Here is a 13,528-nt window from a genome sequence, read left to right on the forward strand (position 1 = left end):
AGTTTGAAAACAAATATAGAAGATAAACAAAACCCCAGAAACCTGCTTTCAGCCAGCTGGGATCTCAGAGCTGAAGTTAAAACAGTGTTTCGATTATAGAACTCAAACAAACCAGATACCTGCTTTCAGCAGCCGAGGCCTAAGAGCTGGAGCCAAGCCTCAGAGCTAAAGCTGGCCCAGAATAAAAAAAAGAAAAGAAAAAAAGGAGTGGTTGGGAACTTCAGTCACCCGCCAGCCTGAAAATAGCCCTCAGCCCCTCACCCAGACTGGCCAGGCACCCCAGTGGGACCCTCACCCTGAAGGGGGTGTGACCAGCTGAAAACAGCCATAATCCCCTCATCCAGGCTGGCCAGGCACCCCAGTGGGGACCCCCACCCTGAAGGGGGTGTGACCAGCTTCAAACAGCCATCATCCCCTCACCCAGGCTGGCCAGGCACCCCAGTGGGGACCCCCACCCTGAAGGGGGTGTGACCAGTTGCAGACAGCCATCATCCCCTCATCCAGGCTGACCAGGCACCCCAGTGGGGACCCCCAACCTGATCCAGGACACCCTTCAGCGCAAATCAGCCGGCCCCCACCCGTGCACCAGGCCTCTATCCTATATAGTAAAAGGGTAATATGCCTCCCAGCACCAGGATCAGTGAAGCTGTGAGGCCTCCTGCCACCGGGATCAGTGTGACAGGGGGCAGTGCCCAAACCCCCTGATGGCCCTGTGGCTCTGTGTGTGACAGGGGGCAGGGCCACAACCTCCCTAACCTCCCTGCTCTGTTTGTGACAGGGGAAGGCACCCCAACCCCCTGATCAGCCCTGCTCTGTGCCTGATAGAGGGGAGCTCCCCAACCCCCTGATCTGCCCTGCTCTGTGTGTGACAGGGGGCAGTGCCCCAACTCCCCTATCGGACCTAGTCTGTGAGTGACAGGGGGGAGCTCCTCAACCCCCTGATCGGCCCTGCTCTGTGCATGAGAGGGGGGAGCTCCCCAACCCCCTGATGGGCCCTGCTCTGTGTGTGACAGGGGGCAGTGCCCCAACTCCCCTATCGGCCCTAGTCTGTGAGTGACAGGGTACGGAGCCCCAACCCCCCTGATGGGCCCTGCTCTGTGAGTGACAGGGGGCAGCGCCCCAACCCCCTGATTAGCCTTGCTCTGTGCGTGACGGGGTGGCGCCACAACCTCCCCATCGACCCTGCCTTGAGTGTGACAGGGGGCGGTGCCCCAACCCCCCAATCGGCCCTACCCTGAGCGTGACTGAGGGTGGCATCACAACCTCCTGATCTGCCCTGCTCTGTGCATGACAGGGGGCGGCGCCCCAACTCCCCAATCAGCCCTGCTCTGAGCCCGACCAGGGGCTGCACCTAGGGATTGGGCCTGCCCTCTGCCACCTGGGAGCAGGCCTAAGCCAGCAGGTCGTTATCTCCCGAGGGGTCCCAGACTGCGAGAGGGCACAGGCCGGGCTGAGGGACCCCCTCTCCCCCCCGAGTGTACAAATTTTTGTGCACCAGGCCTCTAGTATAATATAAATGACAGGAGTATTTCCTTCAAAGTACACACAATCTATTGGGGAAACAGGCACATAACCAGATAAGCAAGTATAGTAAGAAGTATGTAAGTGAAGCCCACCCTTGGTGCTGGGTGCTGAGGGAAGGCACTTATTCTAGGCTGAGGGAATGGGGAAGGGTGAGCACCTTTGAGACTGTGGAAGAATGAGTACATGTCCTATAAAAATATTGATGTTTTAAAGTGGCATTCATGTTATGTCTCAAAAGTGCCTCTTTCTTCTGCAGTCTTTCCTGTGTAGAAAGAACTCTGAGGGATCAGTTATGGAGCTGAGATTTTACCAGATATGACTCTGTGATTTCTTCCCCAAGGAACTTCCTACAGTCTTGGGAGAGGAAATAATGTTTGTTGGGTGCCCATTAAGTGTTTTATTTACCTGAACTCATTTAAGTCATATAACAACCAGTAAGTGATAAATCTATGATATGAACCTCAATTTACTAACTCCAAAGTCAAGCCTCTGTCCACCATATATGAGTGCTAAGTAGGTTCCATCTTATGTGCTGTGACTTCCTAGAGGAGTAGGATGGGAATGATGCTGAGGATACCCATAGGCTCAGCAGAAAGCATAGCTCTGATGGTTTAGGAAGAGAGGAAGGGGTGGGGCAGGTCCTTTGGGCGCCATACAATGACTGTCCATCCCTAAGCTGTGTTATGTTACTACTGATGGGAAGATTCTAGATGACTTTACAGGTGACTATCAAACTTCTCTAGTAAAATGTGTATCTAGGATAAGTCCAGTGCTGATTCAGGAAGATATCTTTTGATTCTCCTTTATTTCATCTATGCTCTCTTTATTCATTGTATGTAATCTCAATAACCTAACTGCAAGACGAAGGCACTGATTCATATATGTGGTATGTATGTGTTTCAGGCAGAAAAAGCTGAAGGATTTGTCAACCTGCCTGACTTCACTGTGGAGAAAGCATCTGAATGCAGAAAAAAGCAGTAAGTTGTCTATTATTTCCCACAAAACTCTGAGCCAGGATAATACTATCCCTTCATAAAGTTCCTTTTATGATGTGGTGATTTGGAAGTTAATGAAAGTAACACTCAATGTCTGAGAACTTTGAGCTTCGTGGGTTGGCACCCCAACAATAATAGAAGCTTTTAACCTCTTATTTTCAGGAATTGCATTTTGTGGAGCAGATGGGTTTTAAAACCCCATGGAGCTTTGGCATAGCTTGTTGTTGACAATTGTGTCTGTGACAGAATTAAAAACAAGCTCCCTTCCAGAACTGGCAGGGAGGTCAGATGTCAAAGTTTTGTCCTTGTGAAGAGAATGACTAGTTAAATAGAATTCTCCAGAGCTGTCTATATTATAGCAAGACTACTTTTCCTTAGTTTATAATAGAATTATCAGTAGCAATCTTGAAATTGAATTCTCTTGAGATGTCTTAGACTTGGGGATGACACCTTGATGTAATGTAAGTTCCAAAGATTTGAGAACAAACAGGAAAAAGAGTCACCAGCTGTGGTCCTAGTTTTGTTGAGAAGGGAATAGCCCAGAGAGTTTGGACTTGTCTAGAACTCATGGCAGGGCTGGCTCTAGACCAGCTATCCAGCCTCCAGTCAGGTGTTCTTGACAGCATCCAGCTGCATTTTGCATATGTGTCCTCTTCACCTTTTTCTTAATCTTTCTTCTCCTTTGACATCTTTTCCTGTTTTGTTAGAAAAAGGCATTTCCTGCCCTAACTGGTTTTGCTCAATGGATAGAGCGTCGGCCTGCGGACTCAAGGGTCCCAGGTTCCATTCCGGTCAAGGGCATGTACCTTGGTTGCGGGCACATACCCAGTAGGGAGTGTGCAGGAGGCAGCTGATTGATGTTTCTCTCTCATCGATGTTTCTAACTCTCTATCCCTCTCCCTTCCTCTCTGTAAAAAAATCAATAAAATATGTTAAAAAGAAAAGAAAAGCGCATTTCCAATCTATGTTACTAGTATCAGCAACTGATTCGCTTATTTCTAAGAAAATGAATAAACTGGTGCTAGCTTTAAGCCCTTGCCACTATGGTGTAGCTGCACATATCCAGTGATACACAAGTTTGTGATGATTCTTGTAGTTTTGACCAAACTATTTATAAATGTCCTTGCCCCGTACTGTAGGACTTCCGGTCTAAATGGTAAAGGGGAAACACTTTGTTATTCGTTATCTTTAATGTTTTATACTTTTATTTGAGACTAAGTCTACCTCATATGTTTTATGTACTAGAGAGTGGCTGGATAAGGTTTTTGATGGGTTATCACAAGTTTTATACTGGATTATTTTCATGTAAACAAATGCTCACACATATTTGATTGAATTAGACTGTTCTTGAAGGAACTGATCTAAGTATTTTGAAGTGACACCTCCATCACTCTATATTTTAATGTATTATCTCAATAGCAAAGAAGTTAGTAAATGAAAGTAAAAGAATATGCCCATATGTTTCAATAGAAACCACTGACACAGTCCTGTTCTGGATGTTCATCCATGATGAATTAACCCTCTGTTTTCGAAATGAAATAGAGATTAGACAATAGGTATTTAATGTGACTAAATTATTTCCTGTAAAGTTAAAAAGAAAGCAGGTGCACTTACTATATTTATATTTGACTGATTTATTTTCAAGCCCATTGATGATTCCAAGCACTAATTTTGTATGTGTCTGTGCTTTCCCCCTTCAAGTGCTTTCAAGATCAGCCATCCACAGATCAAGACCTTTTATTTTGCAGCTGAGAATACGCAAGAAATGAATGTGTAAGTAGAGGGAATTGCTAAATCCAGTCTCTATGGGAATAGTCTTACTTTGGACAGGTGTTTGAATTTTAATCAGGTGTTCATATCCGTTATTGTTTTATTAACTTCTCATGCTTTAAGGATTAATCTCTTTAGCAGGTAGTATTTGGGAGCATTTTGGAGAACTGTACATATCAAAACGGCTATTTTTGGAAGAAGTAATGAGAATCTTCTGAGGGAACCACTAAGTTGAGAAAGGAAGAGACAAATAATTGTAAGAGAATGTTAAAATGAGAATCAGACTCACGGGGAGAAGGCTGGAAAGTATTATATAACTGATCTTGCAGCTTTCAGAATTCTAGTCTTTACAGTGTCTCATATGTGCTGTGTGAAACCATGATGATTCATGCATTTATTAGCTCTCCATGTGCAATCACAAATATTTTGCAGGACATTCTTGTTCAGGGTATAGCTGACATAAGTTTTATGTCCCTAAATTCCTGATTCCCATTTGTTCTGTTTAAATAAGTGGACTGTATGCATCTAGTACTACCTGCTTGAGGCTTCAGAGAGCACTCTAAGCTCTATTTTCAGGATTCTTAGTGTCTTTCTCTCTCTCTCTTTTTTTGGGGGGGGGGTTGTTAATCCTCACCTGAGGATATTTTTTCCATTGATTTTTTTTTAAAAGAGACTGGAAGGGAGGGAGGGAGGAGGAGAGAGACACACACACATAGATCAATTGATTGGTTGCCTCCTGCACCTGCCCCCGGACAGGATGGGAGATCAGACCTGCAATCCAGGTATGTGACCTTGACTAGGAATCAAACCCAAGACCCTAGTGCACTAGGCTGACACTGGCTAGGGCAAGAATTCTTAGTGTCTCTTATTACCTTACATAATTAATTAAAATATGTCTTTGGAACACCTGCTATTGTCCCATTGTAGCAGATCCAGGGCACTAGAAATAAAGGATGCAGTCGTAATTCATTCATGGAGTTTATGGCTTAATCTATTTTATTTATTTACATATAATGATTTTTCTGTTCTATCTGCCGTATATTACTTCTTTTTGCCTTCTTGCTCTAGAAACTTAAAGAAAAACTGCTTTTCACCAAGCATACATGAACAAGCACACACACACCTTATAGGATATCCCGTGAGCAGCCATTGGTTCCCTACACTCATCTCCCCACCACAACCCTTCATGTGAGGGCAGAAGAGCTTCTTATCGAGAAACCCAGTGTTAGAAATAACAAGGCAAGGAATTGACAATTGAGTCTTTCAAACAAGTCTTTTGTTTACTTGGAGAAAGAGAGAAGTGGTTTCTTCCCTCTTTCTGATTTTAGCTTTTCCTTCCTGGCTTTCTCAAGTGTCTGAAAAAAATAAGAGCAGACACACAAAAGGAGAAGATTTTTAAAACTTCACTGTCAAAGCTCTTTTTTATTTACATGAGTAACTCTAAATCCTATTGACTAGCAAGCCCTAGGGGTGGAAGGGGTGTGTGGAAAGCTTAAGGTCTTGCCTAGCAGTATCTGGAGCCCCAGTTAGCCTGGAGCTGAGCCATCCATTCACCCCAAATGGCCCCCCTCCCCCATCTCCCCTCACAGCCTCCTGCTGTCCCTGGCTTCTCTCAAACAGCTTCTTGTATCTCCAGCTTCCTTCCTGTCTACATCCTTCCTACCCATCCCGTGGCTGGATCTTTCAAAGTGGTTCTGTTCTCTCTGACGAGGGAAGGGTGAGACCGAGTTTACCAGAGAAACAGCTAGTGCTCAGTGTTTTGTTATCTGTGAATTTCTCTTCCGGCATCGCAAAATACATTTGTGAACCAGTACAAAGTTATTAAACCTGTTACAGTTCAGGCAGATTTGCTCTATAAATCACACATCTGTATTATTTTGCTTCTTGCTCACCCTCTTTTCCAGTTTATGTTTATGTTTCTAGTCCACTTATCTTCAGTTTTCATGTTTTCCATTTCCAGAGATCTGACAGCAAGCAGAATTGCATGCGTATTAACTACTAGTACAGTGGGGCCTTGACTTACGAGTTTAATTTGTTCTGTGATGGAGCTCGTAACTCAAATTACTCGTATGTCAAATCAAAAAGTGAACGAGTGAGACACGTGATGCTGGGCTGATGTTGTGGCGTTCACTGTGATGTTCTCTGTGCCAACTAGCGGTGGGGTATCTGAAGCTGGCTCGTAACCCGAATTTTAGCTCGCAACTCAAAGCAAAAAATCGGCCGAGAGACGGCTCATATCTTGAAAAACTCGTTAGTCGGGACACTTGTAAGTCAAGGCCTCACTGTATAAGTAAGACATATACACTCTGCCTGGTTGGCTAAGTCAAAACCTTTCGTAGTTACCAAAGCCAAGATCTTATTGACAGTCTATGCTGTGAAGATCTATTAATTTTACTTGAAATCATGTTAACACTTATCTTTCCAGCTTACAATCAAGGTGTAAATTGAAATTTGAATGTAAGGTGTTCTGATCCCATAGTTTGGAATGATCTTTAGAGTTTAAAACTGCCCATGACGCCACTCATAGACAAATGGCCCATTTTGTCTGTGCCCAAATGTATCCCAATTTCTTTGATTTATGATACACTAGAGACCCAGTGCATGAATTCGTGCATGGGTGGAGTCCCTCAGCCTGGCCGGAGATCGTGGTCGATCTGGACCATCTCGCCCAGTCCCAATTGGGGTCAATCAGGGCTGGCCGGCTGCGGGGAGGGACTGTGGGGAGGTTAGCTGGCTGCAGGAGGTTGGCTGTGGGAGCGTACTGACCACCAGGGGGCATCTCCTGCATTGAGCGTCTGCCCCCTGGTGGTCAGTGGGCATCATAGAGACTGGTTGACTGGTTGTTCGGTGGACTGGTCATAACGGTCACGTAAGCTTTTATATATATAGATTGTTAAGTTTTATTATTCTGAAGATGGCTTTTCCAATAGCCATCAATGCAGAATCTCTTGGGGCCTCCAGGCTAACGTCTCCCACAAGGTTGTTCATGTGGTGCTGAAGGGTTTGTTCTGCATTAGACCCTGAGGAGTCTCTTTTCCTACTGAGGTGGCCTGTTGGAGCCAGTACATCACGTGGCTGCGTGTTTCTCGGGGGGGGGGGGGGTGCCGAGATGCTGGGGAAGGAGGGCGTGAGGGCATCTGGAGAGACGGGTACTGCTTTAGAAACCTTCCTCTTTGGGAAACGGCACTTTGGGTGGTGACATTTCTCTCTGGGACGATGAAAGGAAGGGCAGTTAAGGTTAATAGCTAAGCTGTGTGCTCTGAAGGGACCCTTGATGTATCAGGACAGGGTAAGTGGTGAAGGAGAATGAAAGAGCTGGTTTCTGAACAGAGGCTGGTGGTAGCTGCCTTTCTCCCACGGTGCTTGTGGGAAGCATGTGCTTTGTTTTCACGTCAATTTCTTAGCACTTGTATTTCTACAACACACACATTCACGGCAAGTCAACATACAACACACTCCCGGGAACATCTGTCATCTTCTGTGTAAATACCAGTCTTATTGTGCATCCATCTATTTAGCCACAAATAGAAAATTTTCTACTGCCTCGATGTTTAACTAAAATGTTCTTAGCAAAGGAGGTGCTCTTAGCCGGTGGGTGCTGGAAAGAAAACACTCAAACAAGATTCTGATCAATCGCCAGTTTTTCACAGCAAGTAACTAACCATGGCAATTACTAGTAAAAGGATATGGCTTTGGGGTAAGGGCTGGGAGGAATCCTTTTTTATTGTCAATACTCTTCCATTCTGCTATGTTTCTATATTTTTGTGTCTTTGCTTGTTTCAGGCATTCTCAATTTAAAATCATTTTTGTCTTGATATGTCAAAATGTGTTGTCTATTTCACTTTTATATACTTTTTGGGGGGATTAGCTTATATAATTATGAAATTATGTATAAACTAAGAATGATTGTATTTTTGGTATTTTAAAAGTGAATCATTTAATTCATTGTGCTTTGCCTGATCAATGTTTTAAAATGTGCTTTTAAATATTTCTTTTAGTTAGGTGACACGTAAAATATATCCTTGTAAAAATCATATAATACAGCCAGCCCTAGCTGGTTTAGCTCAGTGGATAGAGTGTCAGCCTGCGGACTGAAGGGTCCCAGGTTCAATTCTGATTAGGGCACATGCCTGGGTTACGGGCTCGATTTCCAGTCAAGGGCGTGCAGGGAACAGCCGATCAATGATTCTCTCTCATCATTGATGTTTCTGTTTTTCTTTCCCTCTCCTTTCCTCTCTGAAATCAATAAAAATATAGATAAAAGAATCATATAATACAGAAGCATGCAACGTGAAAACCTCCCCATATCCCCAACTTCTCTCCCTGGGATTAACCACTTTTAACAGTATGCTGTATAGCCTCCCTGAGGCTTTCTTTGCATATCAGTTTGTGGATGTATACAGATACATAGTTTTAAAAGTACATGGAATCAGCCTAAACATGTTTTCACTTTCTTTTTTTCACTTCACAGTATGGTAGGATTTTCCAGGTCATTACAAGTCTTCCCACCTGTCCTTTTATTAGCTCCACCATAACACGGTACCGATAGAATCAGTGCCGTACTTGATCCATTTTCCTATTGATGGACAATCATATTGTATTATGTTTTATTTTCTTGTTTCTGTCATTTGTGTAATGAAGTTGTGTTTTGTAGGCTAGATATTTATAGTTAGACTCATTGGGCAAAAAGGATGGATATTTAAAATTTAAATACTATCATTGAATTGCCTGCATTGAATTGGCCACATCAATTTTCATATTCAACTCAAAAAAGATTACAATGTTTTCTCCTAAATTATAGAAATCAAAAAATATTTAAAATGTTGCCCATCTAGTGATGAAAAATATTTTCCTGTGTTTGAATGTGCATTACCCAAAAAACAGTTGAAGCTGAGAATGTTCTCCATATGTTTATTAGCCATTTGCATTGTTTTGGTAGGATTTCCTGCTTCCTTGTTTTGTTGTTTATTCTGCTGGGTCTTGATGAACATTTTCCAGTGCCTATGGCATGAGCTGGGCCCAGGTATTATTCCAGTTTTAAGTGGCCGTTAAGAGCCACTCACGGTGCTGAAGGGGTTTTCAGAGATGAGGCTGGGACTCACCTTTTCCTCGCAGGCAGTCCTATTTTATTTATTTTTAGCAATCAAATTTATTTTATATTTTCTTTTAAAAAATGCAGCAAGGCCATGGCAGGTGGAGGGCTGGGTAAAGATTCCTAACTGATTGACAGGTGGGAATGTGCAATACTTCTGTCCTTGGTGTGTGGCCTGTAAATTGTTCATGAGGCGTTACAGGTCTCATGGAAGTGAAAGGGATACTAGTAAGTGAATCCTGAAGTGCATAGCATTGTTATTTTGTTGGTATTGGTAGACTTAGGCCACTATTAAAGGCTCTGGTTTCTCAAAAGTAATACACAATATGGAACATTTTTAAAAATACAGAAAACTGGAAAGATGTGGAAAATTAATTGCTTAATGATCACTGCCCCCAAATAGTATTTTCCCTTTAAATAGGTTATATAGTTAGGAGCATATGAAATAGACCTTTTATATCTTTTAAAAATTTGGTGTTATAAAATATGTTCCTAGCAAAACCCTTGAGAAAGAACTGCAGTCACCTGAAGTCATAAGCCAAGTTTGAGTTCCTTACGGGTCATCTAGTTCTATTTTTGTTATTGATGTTTAGTTGGAATTCATGGCCAACAAAATGGTAAATCAATAGAAGAGATGGCACAGACAGTTTTTGTTTTACATAACATTATTCAAGGAATTAAAATTTCCCCCAGTTTAGGAATACCTATCTAGCTCTAGCTAGATCTTTTACTGATTAAAATAAAAATTCTGGCTTAAAAATGTATCATCTTTTCTTTATTTTTGTGTGAAATGAGCAGACATTTTAAGAATTACAGAGCTAAAACTTCAATGGTAAAGTTACTAAACTTAATAATAAAGATTTTCATGGTTGCTAACAATTTCAAATGTACAATTGCAAAAAATATGTTTGTTCATCTATTTAGAATATGTAATGTTACCCACAGTAGTCAACTGGATAATGGGCCACCTCATTTCTTTTCTTTTCTTGCAAAGAATGCCCTGAGTAGCCCGGCTGGCATGGCTCAGTGGTTGATCGTTGACCTATGAACCAGGAGGTTATGATTCGATTCCTGGTCAGAGCACATGCCCAGGTTGAGGGCTCAATCCCCAGTGTGGGGTGTGCAGGAGGCAGCCAATCAATGATTCTCTCTTCTCATTGATGTTTCTATCTCTCTATCCCTCTCCCTTCTTCTCTAAAATCAAATATATATATATATATATATATATATATATATATATATATATATATTTAACAAAGAGTGCCCTAAGTAATGAAAATATTGTGAAACCAGAAGTCTTAGGTTTCAATACCACAAATTTGTGCTGGAAATGTTTAGACTGACCGTAGGATTCTGACAAGTGTATTATAAAGTTTGGCCCAAAATCTTCTTTTATGGTCTAGGGAAAGGTGAATCTCTTTGGTCAAATGTTTATTTTCTATTTAAATTGTAGGTGGTTAAACAAGCTTGGATTGTCTGTAACCCATCATGAATCCACTACAAAAGACGAAGGTATGTTCTATTTTAAAATTATGAAAATTTAGCAAGAAAATTAGAATAGGTTGAAAAAACCATGTCAAGTTCTATACATTGCCTTGTCCTAATGAAACATTCGTTGGCATTTAAAATTATCTGAAAACATGCAGAGACAATCGCACAGACTCGCCAGCATGGAATCGAGCTTCCTCTGCTGGCTGTGCATACTGTTCACACTTCACCCACTCGTTAGCAACTGGAGGCTTCAGTGACATCTCACACAATTGCCAATGCAAATGTTTCATTGCCTCACTTACTGGATTCTTACTCATAGACATCATCTCATCATGATCTAGACAGGTAACTTTCATCCCACTGTTTCCTTTCTGATATTTTAATATTTCCACCAGATGTGTGCTGAGAGTAATTACCCTACGTTTGTATTAGGAACCTGAAGGTCAGATTGGGACACAGGCCGAATCTCAGTCTTTCAGCCCAGTCTGTAGCTTTCAGGGTTCACAGCTACAGGCTTCTGATTCTCCTTAATGATGCAAGTGCTCCTTCATATGGAAAAGAAGAGGCGTTAGGTGCCAGGGTCGCAGAGCTGATGCTATTCTGAAATGCTCAAACCACATAAAACTTGGCAATTGGAACTAGAGAATTATATCTTTGGATAACAAAATCAAACAATCTTAATTTAGACATAGAACGGTGGCAACTAGGCTTAAAACAATAGAGAGATGCATTACAATACTGTGAAATCAATGTGCTAACTATCTCCCTGGTCCTATTTCCCAAAAAATAAATGGTTCTAGTTGTAAAGTCAGAGGGAAGGTGGGGAGGGTAGGTGGGTGGGAAGAGAAAAAATAAAGAACTTGTATCCATATATGCATAACCCATGGACATAGACAATAGGGTGGTGAAGGCCTGGGGTGGGGTTAGGGGAGGTGGTTAGAAGAGGTCAATGAGGGGAAAGAGGGGCATATGTAATACTTTCAACAATAAAGATTTAAAAAAATAAAGTACACTGATATGTTGAAAAAAATAACTACATAAAAGCCTCTCCTTATCCTGGTATGTAAGGCCTTCCATGATATGGCCTCAAGGAACCTTTCAGTTTATTTTTCCACCATCTCTTTTAGGGGCTTCATATAGTTGCACTGTTGGCCTGCTACTCACATCACTCTTGGCACCACTGATGGTTTGCTTGTTCTTTCAATTTCAGCTCATTATGGTTCCTGGGATCAGAATTAGTCACTATTATGCTCTCTTAATATATGAGGAATTATTTTATTTTGCCTGAGCTACCTATGGGGAGGCCTCTTCCTGTGGGTTGGACGCTCCTTGAGGGCAGAAACCCTGACGTGGCCACTGGTTTTCCCTTCTCCTGTAACCCCCTTGCACCCAATAGCTCACTAGATGAGTACTTTCTGAATTGGGTTGGAATTGCGCTAGCCAGATGGACAGACCTCTGCTCGTGCATTATGGCGTAAGTGATAACCTGTGCCATGACCATGGACACATTAAGCATTTTCTTTTTTGTTATAGAATGCTACAGTGAGAGTGAACAGGATGATCCAGAAATAGCTGTGGAGACAGCACTGCCTCCTATCTCTTCGGAGACTTTGTCCCCCTTGGTATGTACCCACGAAATTAGTCTGCTGTTCATTGATCAAGTGCATGGATGTTGTTCCCTCCAATTGGGTAGAAATGACCTTGACTGATAAATTTTCAGAAAGGCTAAATTAAGATACTTGCCAAAGAACAAGTACAGTTCTCTGGGTGCTGATTTTGAGGCTTCTCCATAGCAACCCACGCGTCTGACAAACTTGGAGAACTTGTGCGTGACCCACAGATGTATCCTTCTCAGAGGATTCGCGGTCATAAAGACGGCTTCTCGGTGATAGGCCAGTGCTTGCATAGGCTCATTTTGTAACTTTTATTTATACCTTCTTACTCTCAGGGAGAAATGAAAGGGTGCATGTGCTACAAGGTGAAATTAATGTAAAGGTGATAAAGAGACCAGCATTAAGAGAAAACAAGAGCCAGAAAGATGGCTGGGAGCCAGGAGTGGGTTTAGTGCATTAAATCTTCACATGGAATGATTCTGTATATTCACTAGAGAATAGTCCAGGTTTGAGTCTAAGCTTTGAAAGTATCCAATGTAAGTTCGGGTTATTAATGGATTTTTGTTTTGCCAAGTCCTAGATTTAAGGTGTTAAATATCAATTAGATAACAACCTCTCCTGTTTTACCCTCTGCCAGTGCAGGTTTATGGTCACTTTTCTAATTTATTTGGCTAGCAGCCAAACCATAAATAAATATTTACTGAATGAATGTTTTTTTTAAAAAATATCTATTAAATAGGATTAGCCAAAATTAAATGAGATATAAATAAAATTAAATTTTGAATATGGTAAATTTTGGACCAGTTATTGAACTAGTCTTGCAGTCTATCCTTTCTTCATACATTCATAGCTTTTTGTTAATGTGGTCTTCCTCTTTTGGAACCAGTCTCTGAATTGTGAAAAATCTTTTATTTTATCTATATCAACCTTAATGTTATCTCCAGATCTCAGAGGGTCTCCCAGCTCTTAACAATGTTCTTATTTGATTACCCTTTATTGCTCCTAAAGAAGTTGAGGGGGTCTTTAATAGATGTTCCTTATTG

At 41.9% G+C, this 13,528-nt stretch overlaps 1 protein-coding gene across 3 annotated transcripts in view; it reads left to right on the forward strand.

Moving 5' to 3' along the window:
• IPCEF1 (interaction protein for cytohesin exchange factors 1) overlaps positions 1-13,528 on the forward strand; it is a 150,683-nt gene that overhangs the window by 99,032 nt on the left and 38,123 nt on the right. For all 3 annotated transcript variants that reach the window (XM_059699999.1, XM_059700000.1, XM_059700001.1), the window contains exons 6-9: positions 2,428-2,501; positions 4,221-4,292; positions 10,835-10,893; positions 12,406-12,494. In XM_059699999.1, coding sequence (XP_059555982.1) covers positions 2,428-2,501; positions 4,221-4,292; positions 10,835-10,893; positions 12,406-12,494 — 294 coding nt within the window. The remainder of the gene's footprint in view (positions 1-2,427; positions 2,502-4,220; positions 4,293-10,834; positions 10,894-12,405; positions 12,495-13,528) is intronic.

Source organism: Myotis daubentonii, chromosome 6, assembly GCF_963259705.1.
Source record: "Myotis daubentonii chromosome 6, mMyoDau2.1, whole genome shotgun sequence".
Lineage (NCBI taxonomy): Eukaryota > Metazoa > Chordata > Mammalia > Chiroptera > Vespertilionidae > Myotis > Myotis daubentonii.